At 32.4% G+C, this 22,374-nt stretch overlaps 2 protein-coding genes and 1 long non-coding RNA gene across 5 annotated transcripts; 2 read left to right on the top strand and 1 right to left on the bottom strand.

Annotated features, from left to right (window-relative positions):
* Window positions 1–1,477: 1,477 nt before the first annotated feature.
* LOC148547028 (uncharacterized) lies at window positions 1,478–2,236 on the top strand. The gene has a single exon (XM_088495258.1). The coding sequence runs from the start codon at window positions 1,478–1,480 to the stop codon at window positions 2,234–2,236; it is 759 nt and encodes a 252-aa protein (XP_088351384.1).
* A 4,736-nt stretch (window positions 2,237–6,972) lies between these two features.
* LOC107613971 (interactor of constitutive active ROPs 2, chloroplastic) lies at window positions 6,973–12,109 on the top strand. 3 transcript variants are annotated; one of them, XM_016316178.3, is made up of 4 exons: window positions 6,973–7,290; window positions 8,915–9,039; window positions 9,752–9,932; window positions 10,434–12,109. In XM_016316178.3, the coding sequence occupies exons 2-4, from the start codon at window positions 9,014–9,016 to the stop codon at window positions 11,964–11,966; spliced, it is 1,740 nt and encodes a 579-aa protein (XP_016171664.1). In that variant the 5' UTR covers window positions 6,973–7,290; window positions 8,915–9,013; the 3' UTR covers window positions 11,967–12,109. The 3 variants fall into 3 exon arrangements, with proteins under 3 accessions (XP_016171664.1, XP_016171665.1, XP_088352135.1); XM_016316179.3 differs by having other exon boundaries at window positions 7,013–7,290; window positions 8,879–9,039; XM_088496009.1 differs by lacking the exons at window positions 6,973–7,290; window positions 8,915–9,039 and adding an exon at window positions 9,510–9,631.
* Window positions 9,626–13,892, bottom strand: LOC148547027 (uncharacterized). The gene is made up of 3 exons (XR_015895945.1): window positions 13,075–13,892; window positions 10,456–11,993; window positions 9,626–9,837 (listed from the first exon to the last, which is right to left on the bottom strand). It is a non-coding gene; the product is annotated as an uncharacterized LOC148547027 (long non-coding RNA).
* Window positions 13,893–22,374: the final 8,482 nt, after the last annotated feature.

Raw genomic sequence — 22,374 nt, 5'->3', positions numbered from 1 at the left:
AATAGGCCCAAAACATTACAAATAAGAAAGAAAGGCTGAAAATGAACTCTGGGCTGATTAGGAATATATGGTCAACTAATACAGTGGATCCAGTTCAATTAATGGATGGTATGGAAAATAAATCAACACAAGATAGAAGAGTCAAACAAACTAGTCAGCAGGCAAAAGGAGATGGGTTGAAGCTTCAACAAGTGGAGCAAGAAGTTAATAGCTATAAAGTGCTGAAAAAGGGAGACAAGGCTGCAGGAGGCACGGAACAAAGAACGATTAGAAAAATACTAAAAAACTTTGCTAAGGGAGAAGGGGATAAAATTGGCAAAGGAGGCACAGATACAGGTAAAGGGAAAGGAAACCAAGGGGTACAGGAGGATGAACAACAGCAAAGGACATTAGGAAAGTGGATGTACAGGAAACCGATCATCAATGAGGTAAGCATGAAAGAGAAGGATCCTAAATTGCAGATATTTGAGGAAGGAATGGATTACTTTGTCGAATTGGCAAGTGAAGAAGAATGGGGTAATGGAATACAAGGGACAGAATCTGAAGCTACAGGGTGGGAGATACAACTAATACAAAAAATGGAGATCGGTCTAAACCTGAAAAGGAAAAGAGATGAAGATGAGGTATTAATGCTGACTAATTCTGAATGGTCAGAGGATAAGCACATTAAAGTGGAAGTGAATATAAAGAAGCAAAGGAAGGAAGAAGGCAAGAGTGGAGACAGGGAGGAGAATGTTGGAGGAACGGATAGGAACTGGGTTATGGAAGGTAAAGTAGAAAACAAATCCATGGCCGAGGAGGCGGGCCTTATCAAGCCCCACTCTCAGCCATGAGCATCATTAGTTGGAATTGTCGAGGGGTGGTGGCCCCCGCGACAGTTTCGAAACTTTTGCATCTGTGTAAACAGATAAAATCCTCCATTGTATTTCTCATGGAGACTAGAGCTAAGGATAGTAGTGTAAGTAAAATCAAGAGAAGGCTTCATTTTGATAAATACTTTTGTGTAGAATCCCGGAGTATGTCCGGAGGTCTATGTTTCTTATGGAATGAAAATATTAATGTTGATGTTTACTCTTGGTCTAATTATTATATTAAAGCTTACATTAAAGATAGAAAAAGAAATGATTGGGAAACCATTTTCATATACGGTAACGCAAACCCAGGCAAGAGGAGGGAGGAATGGGAGGAGCTCACAACAAGCAATTTTAACAGGAATGAACCTAAACTCTTCATAGGAGATTTCAATGTTGTATTAGCTCAAAAGGAGAAGGAAGGCATGCATGAGCAGCCGAGGAAATAGATTGTGGATTTCAAGAATTTTTTGGATTCTAATGCTCTCATGGACATGGATCTAAAAGGATGTAAATTAACTTGGTTTAGCAATCCTTGAAATGGGTTAATAATTAAGGAAAGAATAGATAGGGCTCTTATTAACTAAAAATGGAGGCACAAGTTTCCAAATGCAAGTTTGATAGCTATGCCAGCAGTGAGCTCAGACCATACGCCCATTGTTTTGAGGTTACAGCCTAAGTATAAGGTGGATACGTCATTCAAATTTGAAGCATTTTGGAACGACCATAAAGAACGTGAGGAGATTATTAAGATGAGTTGGAAAAAAGATGAGCATAGTAATAACGAATGGGGTAGGTTGCTGAAGAAGATAAGAAACCGTAAGAAAAATTTAAGGAATTGGAGTAGGAACACTTTTGCTAGAGCTGATATAGAGATTAACAAGTTGAAGGCTGAGCTACAGAAGCTTCAAGAGGCAGAATTAAATGAAGAACAGCAAGCACAGAGGTGTCAAATCAAGGAAAGGATAAGCCAGTTATGGAGGCAAGAAGAGAAATATTGGGGAATGAGATCCAAGCTAAAGTGGCTAAAGTGGGAAGACAAAAATTCCACATTCTTTCATGCGACAACGATTCAAAGGAGAAATAGGAATAAAGTGAAAAGATTAAAAGATAAGGAGGGCCAATGGGTCTCAGGAGATGATAGAATCTTGAAGATAGTGGAGGAGCACTTTACAAAGTTGTTTACATCCTCAGCCAAATCTGATTTCAGAGATTGTATAAATAGGATTCCAAAAAGAGTTACTCAAGAAATGAACGAACAACTCATGGAGGAAATTTCAGAAAAGGAGATTGAGGAAGCTGTTTTTAGCATGGGGAGCCTCAAAGTCCCTGAACCAGATGGATTAAATGGACTTTTTTTTATCAGAGTCACTAGAACACAATAAAAAAGGAAGTTTGTGATGTGGTTAAGAGCTTTTTTTATGAGGGTATTATGCCAAAAGAGGTAAGTGAAACTATTGTTGTTCTTATTCCTAAAGTGAAACAATCGAAAAATCTTAATCAACTTAGGCCTATTAGTTGCTGTAATTATATATACAAAATTATAACTAGGATTATAGTATTAAGACTTAGAAGGTTCATGGATAATGTTATTTCGCCAATCTAGAGTGCCTTTCTAGGGAGTAGGTTGATCCAGGATAATATTATCATAGTTCAAGAGATTTTTCATAGTATTAATAAAAAAAAGGTAGGAATGGATTGAAAAGCCTAGCTATTAAGATAGATATGAATAAGGCTTATGATAGATTAGAGTGGAATTTTTTGGAGGCTACATTGATAGCTTTTGGTTTTGACCAGAGGTGGATTTCCTTAATAATGAAGTGTGTTAGAAGTGCTACGTATAAGGTTAGAATGAATGGGAGGCTCACTAGTAAAATTATACCTAAAAGAGGGTTGAGACAGGGTGATCCTATATCCCCATATCTTTTTATAATTGTGGCTGAAGTGTTCACTATTCTCATGGAGGAAGCAAGAGAAAGAAAAGAAATTTCAAGGTTCAAAATCGCACCAACAGCCCCTCCAATCACTCATCTTCTGTTTTGCGGATGATTGTATTATTTTTACAGAAGCAAAAGAGGAGGAAATTTACAATCTCATTTTGATTCTTAATAAGTATACAAAGGCATCAGGTTAAATGATCAATCTGGATAAATCGAGGATTATTTTTGGTAGTCAAGTACCCATACAAATCAGAGTTAACATAGAGGAAATCCTAGGAATGAAGTGTTGGGATAATCCAGGGATGTATTTAGGGCTGCCAGAGATTTGGGGCAGGTCAAAAATTAAAGCTCTGAATTGGATAGAGGAAAAGGTGATGGAAAAAGTCGAAGGATGGAAAGAAAAGCTCTTAAACCAAGCCGGAAAGGAAGTCCTTATTAAAGTTGTTATACAAGCTATTCCTAGCTACGCTATGACAGTTATTGGATTTTCAAAAGTATTCTGTCAGAGATTAAACGCTAGGATTGCAAGGTTTTGGTGGGCCAATTCTAGAAAAGAAAGAGGCATACACTGAAAAAGTTGGGACAAGATTTGTGTAAGTAAAAGAAATGGAGGGCTAGGCTTCAAGGATCTTCATGGCCAAAATTTAGCTCTTTTAGCAAAACAAGCTTGGAGAATCATAGAAAATTCTAATTCAATATGGGTACGTATTTTGAAGGCAGTCTATTTTTCTGATGGAGATTTTTGGAATGTGAAATGCTATAGTAATATATCTTGGGCTTGGAAAAGTATAATTAAAGGAAGGAATTTTCTTCGCAGAAATAGGAGATGGAGTGTGGGTGACGGATCAAGAATTAATGTTTGGGATGATAAGTAGGTAGTGGGCGAAGAAAAAATTCAAAGACAAGAAGGAATAGAGTTGAATTATGTTAGTGAACTTTTGAAGGAAGGGGAAGGGTGGGATGTGAGGAAGATTGAAGGGGTTTTTACTAATATTGTCAAAGAAAAAATTCTTAAGACTCCTACAAATATTTTGAAAAGAGAAGATAGACTTATCTGGCCATATAGAAAAGATGGAAGCTACAGTGTCAAACTGGATATCACATAGCTAAGAAGGAAAGCCAAGGAAACAAAATGGAAGAAGCTTAATTGAGTATGAATTTGGAAGAATTATGGAAGGAGATATGGAATGTCCAAACTCCCCAAAAGATTAAAAGTTTCATTTGGAGAGCAGCGCATAATATAATACCGGTTAATGAAAGGTTGTTTAAAAGGAATATAGTCAACTCCCCAATGTGTCAGATTTGTTTCATGGAGCCTGAGACTATTGAACATACATTGTTACTATGTTCATGGACAAGGGCAGCTTGGTTTGGTAGCCAATGCCAATATTGTCCCTCTCAAGATCACATCACAAGCTTTGGAGAATGATTTTTACAGAAAATTAGAAGAATTGAGGAGGAAGGGGAAACTGACAAAAAGGAAAGGATAGGAAAGATGATTTTTTTTTTAATATAGGAGATATGAAAAATCAGGAACCGAGCCATATTCAACACTAAGGAGATCAATTTTAAGGAGGCTATTATCAAGGCTAAAATAGCAGAAAAACAGTACAGAACAACTATTGATCAAGCAGTTCAGAAGCAAACAGAGAATAGAAGAATTTGTTGGGCCAACCATGAAGAGCTCTCGACCATCGGGGAGGAATCAAGCGAGAGAACATAAGATGAGAAGACACTACATCCAACTCAAAACCTTAAGGCGTCAAGTTAATGGGTCTCTCATCTTATAAACTCATCACTCTTCCTTGCTTTCTTTGATGTGGGACTAACTTCAACACTCCTCACACTTGCAACACTAACAATCTCCCCCTCAAGTGTGAGCTTCCACATCAAGCACCTCCACCACATGAGTATTCGTCCATCATACCGCTGCAAAATACCGCGGAACACGCCGCCCGGACCACCTTTGCCGGAAAGACTTTCGATGCTTCACCTTGAATACTCCTTAAAACCAGACCGATTAAACCATCGGCTCTGATACCACTTGTTGGGCCAACCATGGAGAGCTCTCGACCATCGGGGAGACTTCGGGGAGGAATCAAGCGAGAGAACATAAGATGAGAAGACACCACATCCAACTCAAAACCTTAAGGCGTCAAGTTAATGGGTCTCTCATCTTATAAACTCATCACTCTTCCTTGCTTTCTTTGATGTGGGACTAACTTAAACACTCCTCACACTTGCAACACTAACAAAATTAAAGTAAGGCGCGTTACCTGGAGACCCCCGCCAAGAAATTGGTTGAAATTGAACGTTGATGCAGCCTTCCTCTGGTGATGGAGCAACGGCAATAGCTACAAGGGACAGCTTTGGAAGATTTTTTGTGGGAAACACAGATAGAATCAGAGCTGTATCCAGTATTGCAGCAGAAGCATTAGCAACAAGGAATGCTTTAATTTTGGCAAAAAATCTACAGCTAGATATGATACTAATTGAATATGATTGTTTACCTTTGGTGCAGGCAATTAAATAAAAAAGTAGCCTTCAAGAGATTGATCCGATTTTGCAAGATATCTTTGAACTGTAAGGAAGTTTTAACAAATATGGATTCACCTGGATTCCAAGAGAAGCAAACCAATTAGTACATACAATAGCAAATTTAGCAATTATAAATCAATTGGGTCAAAGGTGGTGCACTGATTTACCACGCACCGTTGCATGCATTCTTTGGAGAGAAGCACCAATATCATTATCTGGGCGGTCAAGCCTGGCGTCAGCCTAGAGGAGGAATCCTTACCTCTGCGGTGGAGTTTTATACCGAAGTGAAGCCAGTAGAATGACCTGATTCAGACCTCATCAACAGATTCGCAACTTGATTTTCAGATCTTGGCTCAGTCCGGAAGTGGATAACATAGTCTTCTCATGGAGGCCATGGATTGGAGTTCACTTCTCGGCCACAACATAACTCCCGTGAGGGAGATGATGAACTTGGAATTGGGTGGGTGGGTTGTTTTGGGATTTAGGTAGGGTTTTTGGGCTTAGCCCATGACAAAAAAAAAAAAAAGAAGCTTAAAACGTCTTTTTTTAAAATATTTTTTAGTAATTAAAATTTGATATATATAATCAATTAAATTATATTATTTTTGTCAAAATTAAATCAGACAAATTAATTTGTCAAAAAATTAGTAAATTAAACCTTGAATCGGTCTAAATTAATATTCTTTTTTAAAGAAAATGACTACATTAATTCTATTATAGAAAATGATTAAAATATTCCTATTATATATATATATTAATTTTGAGAATCCTAAATCCTAATCCTATGATAGCACAGAGAGAAGAGAAAGATTAGGATTTAAGGTTTTTAAAATAATAATAATAATAATAATAATAATAATAATAATAATAATAATAATAATAATAATAATAATAATAATATTTTAGTCATTTTTTATAATAGATATATTGTAGTTATTTTTTATAAAAAAGTATTAATTTAGACCGATTCAAGGTATAGTTCATCAATTTTTTAGTCAAATCAATTTGTCTGATCTAATTTTGACAAAAATAACACCGTTTTAATCAATTATATGTATTGAATTTTAATTACTAAAAAATATCTTTAAAAAATAATATTTTAAGCATCTTTATCTTAGTGGCTCCCTGCTAAAATATATATATACACATTATTTAAATTATGGTTGATAACCAACTATCAATTACTGTGTAAAAAACTAAAAATCAGTATGCATGCATAAATTAAAATTTCTTTTTGTTTTTTTTAGTCAAGTGGATTGGACAATCTCCAATTCTAGGTATAAATTAAATTTTTTTTTTGTCAGGTGAATTGGATAATCCCCAATCCTAAATACTTTAAATGGATTGGACAACCACCAATTCTAAGTACAACACACACACCCACACGCTCCTCACATACTTACCATTTTTTCTTCTTCGGTTGCCGTTGATAGGAGTTGAACTCGAGACCTTTGAGATGGGAAGGGCGGAATGCCGTGTGAGTTAAGGCTCATTAGCAAATTAAAATTTCTATATAGTTGTAAAATGAAATAATTTTTGTAGTGGATCCCAATGAGAAGCCCAAGAACCTAAAAGAGCCCATCATTTTGTAACATTATGCGTTACTATAATGTTATATGGAGATAAGAGGTCCTACTTGAAATAGATTTATTAATTTTTGTGACACTAGTATATTTCCCCCACCATTCCCTCTAATTTGTAACTCCCCTTCCTTCCTTCCTTCTTTCTTTCCTTCCTTCCTTCATCTTTTCCTTGTTTTCCAGTCTCTATATTTGTATAAGGCTGCTGCATTCTTCTTCTTATTACATAACATAGAAACAAGAAGCTGATACACAGTATGATCATCATGTCTATATATATTTTCTCATCATAAGATGCCAAAAAGCCTTAGAAACCAGAATAGTACTTAAGAGGATCTACGTCTTGAGAGTTGAGTAGTTTGTGTAACCACTAATAACTAGGTAAGACTGTTCATTATATTGCCTACCTTGTCTTTTCTTACTTTACATAATTAGCATTATTATTATTAAATGCAGGAGCTATGTAGCAATCATACACAAGTTCATATACAAAGTTTGGGAAACATTTCAAGTGCACCGGGAGTACCGGTGCTCTAGTTGTTTTAACCGTTGATCTGAATTATAAAAAATATATAATATATATTAATTGAAATCAACGGTTAAAACAACTGGTGCACCGATACTCTCCGGTGCACTTGAAATGTTTCCCAAAGGTTGTATATGTTGCCATATCTAGTAACTATAATTTTACTTTATTATTTAGCTTGTTGCCCCTCATTAGGATCTGTTTAACTTGAAGTTTTGAATTTCCTTCCCTCCTTCTCTGATCCATCTTTTCTTTTCATCTTTCTTAAAGTGATGAGATAAAAAAGAGTTTGTTTGTTCATAATTTCTTTTTATGCATATGGTTGCTTTTCTCTGCTGGAAATAATAATAAGCTTTATTTCGTTTCCACTTTATATATATGCTGTATATAAGACTATAAGTTCATTATTTATACTGAAAAAGGTTAATTATATTATGCTATATAGATGTAAAGCTCACTTGAATAATGCAGTCCCTTTCATTTGGAGTATGTTATTATTAGAAAAGATATTGATTATTCCATGTATGTAATCATTTTTTATTTATTCTTTATTTATTGAATTCTCTTGCATATGTTTTCTGGTTTTTTCTTTTTTGGTGAATGATAATCCTTAGTAGAAGTGATAATTGTCAAGTGTTTTTTTTTTTAATTTATTTTTATGTCATGTCATGCTATAAAAAATCACAATCATGATTTTTTAATTTGTTTGTTTCCCCTCCCACGTTAAAAATATTATGTAAAAATGTCAATGGGAAAGAGCCAAGTGTCCCTTTCGTTTTTTGGACCAAAATTGAAGGCACATATATAATAAATTTTCTGTGAGTCATTACCAGAATGCTATTGTACATCGTGGGATTTTCTTTATTTTTCTTTTGTATTATAGGCACATGTACGTCCCATCTTTAATGTAATAATCAACTTGTTTGAAAGACCTTGTCATATTGGCACCATCCATGGTAAAAGGAACTTTCATGGTATATTTTTATTTTGTTATGGCATGTTGAATGATGAAACACCACTTTCGTCCTAGTTAATGCTAGCTTTTGGGTTTATTACTGTTAATGTCATATTTATTTTAAAAACTTAAATCGATAGAAAAAAAATATAAAAATAATTATTTTTTTAATTTGTTTTTATTTTTCAAAAAACTTTTTTATATTTTTAAGATATATCTTTTTTTTATTTGTCTGGCGTTGATTTTTTTAAAGTCAACAATAATTAAAGTTAATATTTTTTTTGGTGATAAAAATTCTGATACAATATTGCACAAATAATGAGGAAAAAAAGTTCATGAAAAAAGATTTCCTCTAATTATAGTATATGTTGAACATAATGTTGATAATTACAAAGTGAAAATTAAAGTAAGCAGGTATTTTATTTGATGTATTTATTATGGCATGATGCAAAGCACACATTGTGCATGAAGCTATTTATTTTGTTCAGGTTTCACTGACCTTACATTGGATTCCACTGTCTCAGTTTGTGGCATACAATTCTGAAAGTTTACAGTGGTTGTGGTGGGTCAGAGGAGCATTCAAGTAGAGACCCTAATTATTAATAACGCGTTTCACTTAAACCATGCAGATGCAAACCCCAAACACAAGGTAATGTTTCAAATTCAAACTTTGTTTCACCATATATATATGTTACTAGTTCAAATTCAAATGTCACTTTGATGTAAAAGCTTTAGTCCAAAGTTTGCATGTATATATAACTTTGTACAACATTATTATTAGTGGAGTGGAAGGTGGCTTTAGTGAAAAAGTTTTCACATGGTGAGCATTGAGCAAACACCAAAACCAATTTGTTCATCAACTTTATTCCACTGTGCATAGACCCTACTTAATTATATGATTAACTTTTTGTATGATAATATATGTAATGTAATATGACCAATGCTGGATTGGTGTTCTTCTTTTGGAAATTCATTAACTGCATGCATCACTATCACTATATCTTCCCAAGTAGCTTTCAGTGTTGCGTTACGTTATAAAACATGCTTTTATACATAGCATCAATATATTATATATACCTGTAACTAATTAATGTTGATAGTGAACTTTGAAATGGAAACTTCACTGCATATGATGTTGTATGTGAATCAATAACAATCACCTAAATACAACTGAATTTTGAAAGAATGGTTTGGAGTATCTATCTAACACTATGTATGCAGTAATGGAAGTTGTGAAATGAGTAAGCCAGCTAAGAATTGAGAGTGATGTGAAGATATTGCTTCAGCCATATATGGCAAAAGCTTTTATTGCTCCAGAGGATATGTTTTCCTTATGAATCATAACTGTGATTTGGTTTCAGAAATGGCTCCTCTGAGGTGTCTCGGAAGGTGTCCCCTCGCGGCCGCGGCATGCGCCAGCTCAGGCCTTCTGCGCTGTACATTGATTCTGCATCAACATTAAATCAAGTTCATAGAACAACATCAAAGGATAGAAGCCCTAAAGTCATTGAAAGAAGATCACCTAGAAGCCCTGCTCCTGAGGTATCACTTTCTTTCAAATTAATAACACTGTTTCCTTAACAATATGTTATGTCTCGGAACTTGGAACCTTTGCACACAAAATCATACACAATTTTGGTTATGCAGTTTTATTATATTATTATACTAAGTTTTATTTGTGGTGGAAACTTACGAATAGTTGTGTTCATGTGAAATTTGACAGTTTAGAACCGTTAGATAATTTGATATATTTAAAGATAACTGCACGCGAGTTTTCTTTATTTTTATTTGTGATGTTAGATAGATATTAAATGGCCTTTTTAAAGAGAGTGGATAGAATAAGCTACCCTATCTACTGTTATAATAACCGGTTATTGATTCCATTTATGTGTAAACTGTGAAGGTTGATGGCATTATTGTATATGCAACAATTGTGATTGAAATTTGTTTACATGTTTCTGAGACTCAATTGATTCCTTTGGTATTTTTTCATTGTATTCTGTAATGTACAAATTTTCATTATGATTTTGCTTTTGGTATTAGAGGAAAAGGCCAAGCAGAATACCTGAATTGGAATCTCAGGTTTCTCATCTGAGAGAGGATTTGAAGAAAGTGAGGGAGCAGCTAAGTTTATCTGAATCATGCAAGAAACAAGCTCAACAAGAAGCTGAGGAATCCAAGCAAAAACTCTTTGCGTTGTCTCTCAAACTTGAAGAATCACAGCAGCAAGTTCTGAGCCTCACTTCTGCCAATCTTGAAGATTCCCTTACATCTTCCATGATTGAAATTTCTCATTGTGAAAACTCACAGACACAGTTTCCAGAATCATCAGATTTGGAACTACTAAACCTGAAACAAAACTTGGCAGAATCTCTTTGTATTGTGAAGAACATGAAAAACCAGCTCAAGGATTGCAAAGAGTCATCTCAGGCAGAACCTTTGGTTGATGAGACTTTGCGAAAACTCGAGGCTGCGAAAAGAACTGTGGAGTTCTTGAGGGCTGATGCTGCTAAATCTGCTACAGAAATAGACCCATCTAGAACCGGAAACTCCCTCGATTCGCATGTAAGCAAACTCGCAACCGGCCTCATTAGTAGCAAAATTGTCCACAATGGAAATCTTGTTGATGATCATAAGCATAAGCATGAAGCTGAAAAATTGGAAAAGCAAGAGGGTGCTGATCAAATTGGTTCTGAAATTCAGTTTCTCAAGTCTGAGGTAGAAAAACTGAGGTGTGCCATGGAGACTGCTGAGACTAAATACCATGAAGAACAGATTCGGAGCACGGTTCACATCAGGAACGCATATGAATTAATGGAACAGATGAAATTAGAATCAAGTAAGAGGGAGTCTCAATTAGAGGCTGAACTTAGAAGAAAGAAAGCTGAGATTGAAGATTTGAAGGGTAACTTGTTGGACAAGGAAACAGAGTTGCAGTGCATTGTGGAGGAGAATGAGAAGCTGAATGCAAGGATTGAAATGAACTTGTCATCACAAAGAGAACATGAAAATGAACTCAAGATGGAGATTCAAAGATTGCATGAATGTGTTGCTGAAATGAAGGCAGAGATGATGGACAAGGAGACGACACTTGAGAGCATATCCGAAGAAAATGAAATTCTGAAGAATATGGAATTCAATAAGGTACTGAGTGAAAGTGTGGCTGCAGAAATTGAGGCAGCTAAGGCCGTGGAACGCGTGGCGGCCGTGAAGCTTGGGATTGCAATGGAGGAGGCAGACCGGAGCAACCAGAAAGCCGCGAGGATCGCGGAGCAGCTGGAAGAAGCACAAGCATTGAAGTCAGAAATGGAGGCAGAACTTAGAAGGCTTAAGGTACAGTGTGATCAATGGAGAAAGGCTGCAGAAACTGCTGCTTCTCTGCTTTCAACAGGAAAGGGGAAACTCACTGAGAGATCTTTGTCTCTTGACAATAAATACAATATCCCTTTGATGAATAACAAGTATGAGCCTTGTTGTGATGATATCATCATTGATGATGATGATGATTTCCAGAGAAAGAAATATGGTAACATGCTTAAGAAGATTGGGATCTTGTGGAAGAAGCCTCACAAATAATTGTCCACTCTCTTGATTCATGGAGACCTATAAATGTGTAGTAGTACATCAGTATTTTGTGTTACTTAAATTTGGATTTCATCATCATGTGTTTCTCAATGTTTTAATATATAATGCAGTTGCTAAGTTTTGTTTACTCTAAATCATGTATGCATGTTTAAATCTGAAATTAGTGATTCTGTTTCTTATGTATAGGCATAGTGTAGAGCTTTGAATAATTAAATTTTTACTCTACATATAAGAATTTTATCAAGTTGTGCATGCCTCAACTTTGGGTTTTGAATCTTGAGCCTAGTAACTGGTCCCACTTTGCCCAGCAATAATGTGAGCCTGATTGGTATAAGTATAACCCCCTAAGTGTGCTACCTTGGGCCCGTTAAAGCTTTTGGATTTTTGTAGAAAATTAATCACATGTTTTCTGGAATGTGGAATCTGAAACATTCTTTGCACAACATAGTTCTTATGAGCTCTGTCTGGAATATTTTGTACATAATTATATGGGACAAAATCAACAAATCTTAGAAGGTGAGCAACCAATTTAAAAGACTATTATTTTGAAATCATGTAGATGTAAAACATTTAAGCAACTAATTAAACTAAGCATGGAAGATTAACAACCTTACAATAATAAGGGGTGTGTTTAAATATTTGATCTTGAAATGTGCTCCCCCATTAATACATGAAGCCCAAACCTAAGTCCTCACAATTCACAAAGTTGTTGAGGTGCTAAGAGTTTAAGACAAACATCAAACATAATGGCCAGAGTTTATGGAGTTGTATGATTTGTTGTTTTCCAAGTCTGGCCCATATGGTTTATGTGAGGACAAAACTCTGTGATCTTGATCTTATCTCAATTACATTACAACACTAGGCAAAGGATTTCTTCAACTTGTGCTACTATTTCACAGCATTAAGAAAATAACGACAAACCAAGCAAAACAGTAAACAAAATAACCAAACAAAACAAAACAAAAGCAAAAGAGGTTTTGAGTATAAATACACCTTTCAAACACACAACAATGTGATTTAAGCATTAGACAACAATAATTGAATATCAGGAGAAGAGAAAAGTCCTATTGCATAAAATCGTTATGAAGTATAGACTTACAATAATATTAGTATATTACTTTATTTTGTGCCCCAAATCTGCATTAGAGGAGGATGCTTGTGCAATCTGCATTAGAGGAAGCAACCATCATGCAAAAGGAAACACATGGTTTGGACCAAAACTTGATGAAGACAAAGAACCATGAAGCTGTGCATGGTGATTGCTTGAAGCTCTACGACGACACCATCTTCCATCTCAAGCGTACCCTGGAATGCCTTAACAACAACAACTGTTCAGCGGTTGATGCACAAACATGGCTCAGCACTGCTCTCACAAAGTGTCAAACGGGTGCACAAGAACTCAGCGTTCAAGATTTCAAGGTTCCATCTAAGAACACAGAATTCCTCTGTAGAATTCGCGAGAGATAATGCAGAGCAAGAGCAACATAGGAGCAGGGAGCACCACAATCATCCCCATGAACAACTTTCACCTGAAATTGAAGTGGCAGACATGAACATCCTCCAGCAAATTATCTCTGTCTCAACTTCTGCAGGTAGCTCCATCACGCAATGAAGAGGGAGAAGCGCAGGCGAATCTTCTCTCAACTTGGATGGGCAATGGCGCGGTACCACAGCGGCGGAGCGAAGGACAAGGGAAGAGGATCGCCGGAGAAGCTCGATATCGAAGCATCAACGCAGCGAAGTAACCTTCGGTTGAAGGAGACGACCCTGCGGTTGAGGAAGATGGCGCTGAACGACCCTCCGAGAACGATGATGGCATTAGGAAAGGATCTGCATTCTCATTGTTGTTTGGGCGGGGTTTTACCCGACCCGATTTTGCTTGTTTGGCGAGAGAGTTTTGGTCTTCTTGGGCATACAAACTAGAGTTCGTTAGACAGAATAAACAAATATAAGCTCGAAATAAATGGGCCATTTTATTCATAGAAACACTCTTCTATTGGGGCTTCAGACATTGGGGCTTCAGAAATGCAAAACTACAGTTCATAGGACCATTATTGGGGCTTCAGACATTACCTTCTTCTGTTCCATGGGGACATTTCAAAATAAAAAATCAAATTAATACATGAACACTTGTATTGGGGCGTAATCTCTAGTGTGTAGGCTTTAAAGCTTATTATTTTTGGGCTGTAGGTCCTTCATGTATACCAAAGTCCCAAAAACAATTTTTAAAAGAATTGACCAATTTTGTCGTTGCTTTATATTATTATCATTTCAAAAATTGACATTAAGGTGTCCTATGATCATCATCTCGTATTATTATTCTTCATGAGAATTAGGTGCTCCCCCCCCCCCCCCCAAAAGTCTCATTATATATGGCGTTTTAAAATATATCTCGTGTGTTATTTGTAAGATTTCCATAGGAAATTGTTCAGATACTTTTTTTAAAATTAAAGAGTAAATTATACGATAATACATAAGAGAAGATAATTTATCTTTGAAATTTCAAAGAGTACTAGATGAATGATAATAAGGCATGCCAGTATGCCACAATATTAAATATGCCATGGGCCTCAGAGTTTGATATGAAAGAACCCAGAGATAGATCAAAACTGGCCTTAACCGAAAGTGACCCAATCTCTCAAGTATCAACATGAAACAAACTAATCACCATAACTATATCATGTTATTGATAGAGATGACCCATGAGCCTGAATCAATAAACACATTACACATCCATATGGTAATTGGTAAGGACCAGGGACCCATGTATAATCAGATTGATTATAAGAACTTTAGGTCCATGTCCATAACAAAAAAAAAAAAAAACAAAGAACTTAATATGCTGTTTTGTATAACGCTTGCTGTTGTCTTATAAAAAAGTCTAGGGACCAACAACTTTGTTAAATTCTGACCAGTATATAATATAACCAACAAAAAAAAAAGTGAGTCATTGAATGAAATCTCACACCAATCTCACACCATTAAAACCATCATTGATGGTTACTTGATGACTACAAATCACAAAAGTTGCTGGCCCTAGCATTCCTCATTGTCTTAATTAATAAGTATCAAATACATGTAATTTGTGGCACTTTACATATATTTGTATTTCAATTTGAGAGCAATGTACGTAATGGATCGGAGCAACATGTCAAATTTATATATATCATATCTTAATTATGTTGTCATGTATCATTATTCTTGGACGAGGTTGGAGCCATTAGGAAAACTATTACGTGCATTCATTTCGTCATATCCCAATAACAAGCCTTCACCATTATTGTTTATTTTCTCTTCCATGCACAACTGTACTGCACTGTTAGTTATATTTAGGACTTTATTACGATTATCAAAGTGTTTTAATTTGAATTTAATTAACTACTAGCTAATGCCACCCCTTCTTTTGGCTCAGATCCATATATATATAAGAAGGACTTTAGCTAGTATAAGCTTTATTTATCAAATTCTCAAACATTTTCAAATGTTTCAATTACATAATAAAAATGTACGAGCTTTATAAAATTTATTACTTCTTTATTAAGATTATTTAAATTATGATTTATTTAGCGATGTTATATTTTTATGTTTTAATTATTATACTGATAATTTAATTAATAGTAACAATTTGAATATCTTTTTAACATGGAGAGAATCTTGTTTGAGACTTTATTTCCATATAAATGAAGGGAGCTACTTAAATAAAGACGTTTAAAACGTCTTTTTATATAGATGTTATTTAATAATTAAAATTTAATACATATAATAATTGATTAAATTGTGTTATTTTTATCAAAATTAGATTAGATAAATTATTTTAATCAAAAAATTGATAAATTAAATCTTAAATTGGTCTAAATTAATATTTTTTATAAAAAATTATTACAATAACTCTATTATAGAAAATAAAAAATAATTAAAATACTTTTATTACATATATATTTTTTTAAATTTTGAGAACCATAAATCATAACTCTATGACGGTAAAAAGAGAAAAAAAAAAGATTAAGATTTAGGATTCTCAAAATTTATACATATATATAATAATAAGAAGAATAAGAGTATTTTAATGATTTTTTATAATAAAGATATTGTAGTCATTTTTATAAAAAAATATTAATTTAGATCGGTTCAAGGTGTAATTCACCGATTTTTTTTGTCAAATCAATTTATCTGATCTAATTTTGACAAAAATAATATAATTTAATCAATTATATATATTGAATTTTAATTACTAAAAAATATCTTTAAAAAAAATATTTTAAGCATCTTTATCTGAGTAGCTCTCATAGCTCCCATAGATGAATATGTATTGGTCAATATTCAGAGTAATTTTTTTCCCAAAAATATTTAATTATTTCCACTGTGTCAAAAAGTATATGCTACATTATACAAGTTATGGAAAATAACTACTATCACTGGCTGATTAACTAAGATATACTACTATACATGTTACATGAGGAGCATTGCTGGGTTTTTATATCAAGAATCTTTGATATATACCCATTCCACAACATTTTCTCTCCAATAATATTTCAGCAATGTCATAAACAGACAAAATCCTCCACCACCATCATCAATCAACAGCACTCAAATTTCTTGACCTGTATTGCCTAGTGAGTCCAATATGTATTATTTTGGCACTGCCATTTGTTTAGGGACTGAACTTTTGTCGGTCGGTATTATTAGTGAGTAATATAGCACTTTATACTTTGTTGTAGTTTTATTTAGTTTATTTATATACACATGCACCTTATTTTTTGTTTATTTAAAATATTATTTTACATATATATTAAAAATCAATTACTAAATTAATTATTTATATAAAATATATATTAAAATCGTATAAAATAATATATATTTATATACAATTATATTCAGTGAATATATAATTTTAGATATTATACGCATAGTATTTTGATTTACAATATATACTATGATAATAACAGGATTTAAGATGGTTAAAGAGCGAATAATTAATCTCTTGACACTGTTGTTCATGTCATTATTCATTAATCAATCCTACTTATATATGACGTGATAATGAGGATTCTAGAAGGGCAATCAGTTAAGTTTGATGAAATACTCAAATATATATTGTTATGCATCATTTAATTTATCTCAATTAATTAAGAATTTATTTAAAAAATGTTTTTAAGAATACTTAGCGTGTTAAACTTTACAATAAAAAAATTAGTAATGCAATTAAATACATTTTTTAAAATTCTAATTTTCAACCAAGCCTTTTGAAATTTGATCCTTTTTTGAAGTAACTTGTTGACCGTTGAGACAATTATTAAAAAAAAGATCAATTGGTGATTAATTAATGTACTAAAGTGTGAAACATGTATTCGAGAGGAAGCTAAGTATCTTATCCACAACAACAAACTAATGTAAGCATATGTTGGATTTCCTCGTCAACACTGACTCATAGTCATCTCCACCGAAAGATTGACACAAAAGTTCAAAATTAAGGGAAAAAGAAGGGAGCATTATTCTTGCTCCACATTTTTAGCTAGATTGTTTTTTGTTGGTTTGTATATATAAATTAATTAAAAAATTTAAGTAGTAGTCAGCATATATTCAGCATTATTGTTTTGACTTTTGTGTTACAAATACGTAACATTATTTAAGATTGTCACCGAAATTGAGACCCAGAAGTTAGCCTAGCTAGCTAGTTGTACGTCATGTGAAATTGAACAATTAACACGTATAGTAACCCTTGAATTTGATTATGTAATGTTGTTCTCAAGAATATAGATTTGTTTGCTTAGGAGGAAACAAGGTTTATCCAAAGAAATTGAATGCATGAAAAAAGAGGTAACTGTCTCAACAACATTCAATAAATGAAACCTTAACTTTCCACAGACCACAACCTTTTTGGCGATAGATCAAGAAAGTTGTACAACTTTGGATAAAACCTTAACATAATTCATGCCACGAATAATCTGCTGTGTATGTGTGTTTGTGTCTTCTACGATAAACATGTATAGATTCATCCACGCATGACATGTTAAATTAAAGCATGTTTCAATCAATGCTACTTAATTAATTTGGTGGTGAATATTGATCTTCTGGTCTTAATCTCCCCTTTACAAATTGGATAGGTCACTTTTAGGATTTGAAAGCAAGTAAACAACGCAAATTGGAGCTGGTCACATGCATGCATACTTATTAAGCTTTCTTTTTATCTATTTCTCGTGGTTACTCTTTCTTGTTATTTATGTTCCCCCCATCTATCCACGCCAGATTGATCTGGATACACATGTTTAAAAAAAGAACAATAAAAATAAAAAATCAAGTGACATTTTAATGATTTTTATTAAGGTAAAAACTCAAGTGAAGTCGACTTCACGTGAAGTTGATACCTGAGAATCGTTATATTAAAATGTAGTCAAATCAATCAAATCATTTAACGGCTCTCAGATATCAACTTCGCGTATCCAAATTTGATGGCTTTTCACTATCTCAATAATTAAACAAATTCCTACAAAAACAATATCAAATTGTATATACATTATTTGTGTTAGATATCAGCGTGACGTAATGCATAATCCAGCATCCACCTAACAGATAGATTATTATTCTTGCTTCCAAACTTGCTTTCTATAGCAAAAAAAATATATATAATTCGAGTATGTATGATGAGGTACCTACTATATATGTGACATATATGCCTTGTTTAGATTGTTCAAGAAAAATATATATAATAAGCGACATAGGATATCATGAAATTAAATAAATGATTTGCTAATTAAAAAAATACACGTCTATTATTATTTAACATTTCGAACAAGTAATTTCGTAATACTGTGTCGTATATGATGAAAAAGAATAAACTAAGATGGCCATGAATATATCCATTTCTCAATTAGTTATACGATCCTTTTTATAATTTTTGGATGTGGTCCAAAACGAAGTTGCTGTGTATATAATAAATAAATATTTATTTTATTTATCGAGGTAGATTTGGTGTTGTGTACTAATATATAATATAAGTATGATGAGTAGGTGAAAAAGCTAAGAAGGTTGGGATTTTGATGTGACACATTGACCTTTCAAGTGTGGTGGGATTGACTAATATCAACTGTAATGATGTCATTAGCAAATTTTGACCAGTGAAATTCAAACACGTGTAAGGTGGGACCCACGCCACGTAATCGCATACTCAAAAGATGATGCTCGGAGTCATATGTAAGACCGACCTCCACTTTTTCAGTTCGCACTTTCCATTCTTCTTCCTTTTATTTCTCTTTTTTTTTGTTTTGTTCGTTTTTCTTTTTAATTTTTATATTAAAAAGTTAAAGGAAGCTTCTCTTAGCTTTTTCAGTTTTTCCCCCCAACAAAGTTTTTATTTTTCTTATGTGATAATGTAAAATGTGCTACTACTAATGATTCCTAAGAACTTAATTAGTGGAAAGATGAGTAGTCTCTTAATTGGATGAATTATAATATTAATATAATATCTTCGTTGTCAACTTCATCTGATTCTTCTCTCTCTCTTTTTTCTATTCTTTTTCCCTTTTCTCTTTTTTTTTTTTTTTCCTTTTATCTGAATCCGATTCTATTCATTCTAGAATGAGACTATTACGCTCACAGCTTCCCAAGATTAATAACTAAATAAATAAACTTGCTTATTATCAAAGAATAATATTAGGTATATATGGTATATGTTAATAAAAATGTGAATTGTATGCAAAATCATGCTATTTTTTAAGGTAAAATTAGTAGTGCCAGCAGAGATGAAAACTATAATAATGAGGAACACATGTCGATTTTTTAATGAAAAATGTTAAAAGATTATCATTTAAAAAAAATTACGTAAAATAAAAATATGAATTATTCATAAATTAAACACTACATTATATCATTTATTTCTACTTAACCATTTAAACTAAAGAAATATGTAATGAATTAACAATTTAAAATGAAAAATTGTTAGAGGATCGGAGTAATATTTTTTTTTTTTACTATTTTTAGCTAATATTTTAGTCTAATACTTTATTTTATTTATATTAATATTTAGAATTTAAAAATTAGTTTTTAATGTCTAAAAATAATTAAGTGTTAGCTAAAAATGATAAATGTTATTGGTAATATAATATTATTTTTAAAATATTTAGCAAAACAATCAAATTATCTATAAACTAAAATCAACCACTAATATAAAATACATATTGAAATATAAAATATATATTAAAAATAAATTAAATAATATATATTTATATATATATATATATAAATATGTAGTGATTAATTTTAGTATATAAATAATATTCTTGTTAGCCAAATAGTTCATTCAAGACGTAATATTAGATTTTTTTTTCTCATAAAAAGATTACGCAAAAACTTAAACTTTTAAAAAATATGATTCAAAATAAAGTTAAATAATGATCATTTATTGGATATAAAAATTTAAAATTTCAAATTATTCAACTTATTTAGGATATTGTATTGACCATGTCAAATAAATATGCTAGGTTTTTCAAAAAAGATAGAGATAATTCTGTCAAATCATTATGTTACGTGAAATAATTCCAATTTTTGTCTTGTACTACCCGATTTTCTCTTCACTCTTACCCCACGGCAAGTATTTCCTTGCCTATATATATATTCCTCTTATATAATGACATTTCTGAAAAATTCTAACACATCATAACAATGTATAACTTATTAATTTAACCAAAGCATATGTCAAAAGGATTTGGGCGGAAGACATGAAATACATTTATAAATCATAGCAACATGAGATTGTAAATAAAACAATAATTAGGCCAAAAATTAAACCTTGTGAACCAATAGAAAATTTTTAAATACTGTTAGCATAAAGATTTGACGCAGCATAGTGACTTCGACTATAATCTATAATAACATATATAAAATGTATTTTTTGATTGACATGATTTAGCTAGGGTCGAAAATAAATCTTAAGTCAAATAAGATTAATGTAAATAACACGTAAAAAATATAATAATTGATGAAAAAAAACGTGAAAACTATTACTTGACCATCAAGATATGGTAAAAACATATCTAGTTAAATTTGTAAATTTAAGTAAAAATAAGAAGGTGAGAAAGATGCAAATAACAACTCAGGACAATATAGCTTTTCTCTCTACAAATAAGAGAGTCAAAGGCATTATTCAAAAAACTTCAATTTCAACATCTCAAACCACACTAAATCTCTACAAAATTCTCAATCATCAAGCATGACGCTTAGAAAAATCATAATCCAAGGGAGTGTTTGAAGTCAATTCTTTTCTATTTTTATTTATTTTTTTTATGTTATTTTCTTTTACAGTATTTAATTTTGTTATTTTGTTTATGTTCATATTCAAGCAATTTCTTTTTATTTTAGGTTCATAAGCAGCATTTATCTAAATTTGTTTGATCTCATTGTATTATCATTCTTGTTTAGTCTTTGTTTATTATGCATTTATATAAGGTTTAATTACTCTATTGGTCCTATAGTTTTGCAAAATTTTTAATTAGGTCTCTATACTTTTTTTTCTTTTAATTGGACTAATTTTTTTTTCAATTAGGTCTCTCTTGATAGTACTTGGTTTAATTTTATAGGGACTCAACTAAAAAAAAAAATTGGTGCAGGGACTAAAATAAAAGGAAAAAAAAGTGTAAGGACCAATTAAAAAAAATTTGGTGCAAGAACTCAATTAAAAAAAAAAGTACAGGAACCTAATTAAAAATTTTGCGAAACTATAAGGACTAACAGAATAATTAAACCTTTATATAATTATTTTTTCAAGAATTTTCATTTACATTATTTGGCAAGTCAATACTGACACTACAGTCCATAAATTCCAGATCAAGAACAAATTTGAACTGATACCTGTGTCGAAGTATAACAAAAAATCAACTAAAACAAAGACACATGACCACTGAAGTCAATAAGAAATTTAAGACTTCAAATTCAAAAAATTAGTGTTCAATAATGAAACCTTCTCCTCACATTTACCCCCCACACATTCCGATCCAATCTATCATATGATTCCAACTAAGACAATGGAGATCTACAATGTAGATTACTCATCACTACAGTAGTGAAGACCAGCAAGTAGTAACAAAAAGACATAATACATTCAATTATATCATTGAAGGCCAAAAAAAGACAAACCTAAAAGTGTGACTTACTTATTAATTATTAGCTACTTTGTCTCAAAATATTATTAACTGTGCAAATTGATCTCAAAAACTGCTACTAAAGATCAAGATTATATATCTTTTCTAAAAAAAATCCTACCTAGCTACATGATGTCATTTAAATAATAAAATTTAAAAAGATCTTATTATTAGAGAAAATAACATCTGAGGGACAGACATTATTATCAAGATGCAAGTTGGAATCGTAAAGCAATAAATAAGTGGTCCAGCCTTTGGTGTCGTGA

The sequence above is a fragment of the Arachis ipaensis genome, chromosome B8 (assembly GCF_059453495.1).
Source record: "Arachis ipaensis isolate K30076 ecotype BB chromosome B8, ASM5945349v1, whole genome shotgun sequence".
Classification (NCBI taxonomy): Eukaryota; Viridiplantae; Streptophyta; class Magnoliopsida; order Fabales; family Fabaceae; genus Arachis; species Arachis ipaensis.
Note: the sequence above shows the minus strand (reverse complement) of the source record. Positions and strands in the feature narration are given on the sequence as shown.

Coding starts and splice junctions, on each gene's coding strand:
- LOC107613971 (XM_016316178.3), top strand. CDS start 9,014: ATGCAGATGCAAACCCCAAACACAAG. Junction 9,040..9,751: donor ATGCAAACCCCAAACACAAG/GTAATGTTTCAA, acceptor ATTTGGTTTCAG/AAATGGCTCCTCTGAGGTGT. Junction 9,933..10,433: donor CTAGAAGCCCTGCTCCTGAG/GTATCACTTTCT, acceptor TTTTGGTATTAG/AGGAAAAGGCCAAGCAGAAT.
- LOC148547028 (XM_088495258.1), top strand. CDS start 1,478: ATGCCAGCAGTGAGCTCAGACCATACGCCCATTGTTTTGAGGTTACAG.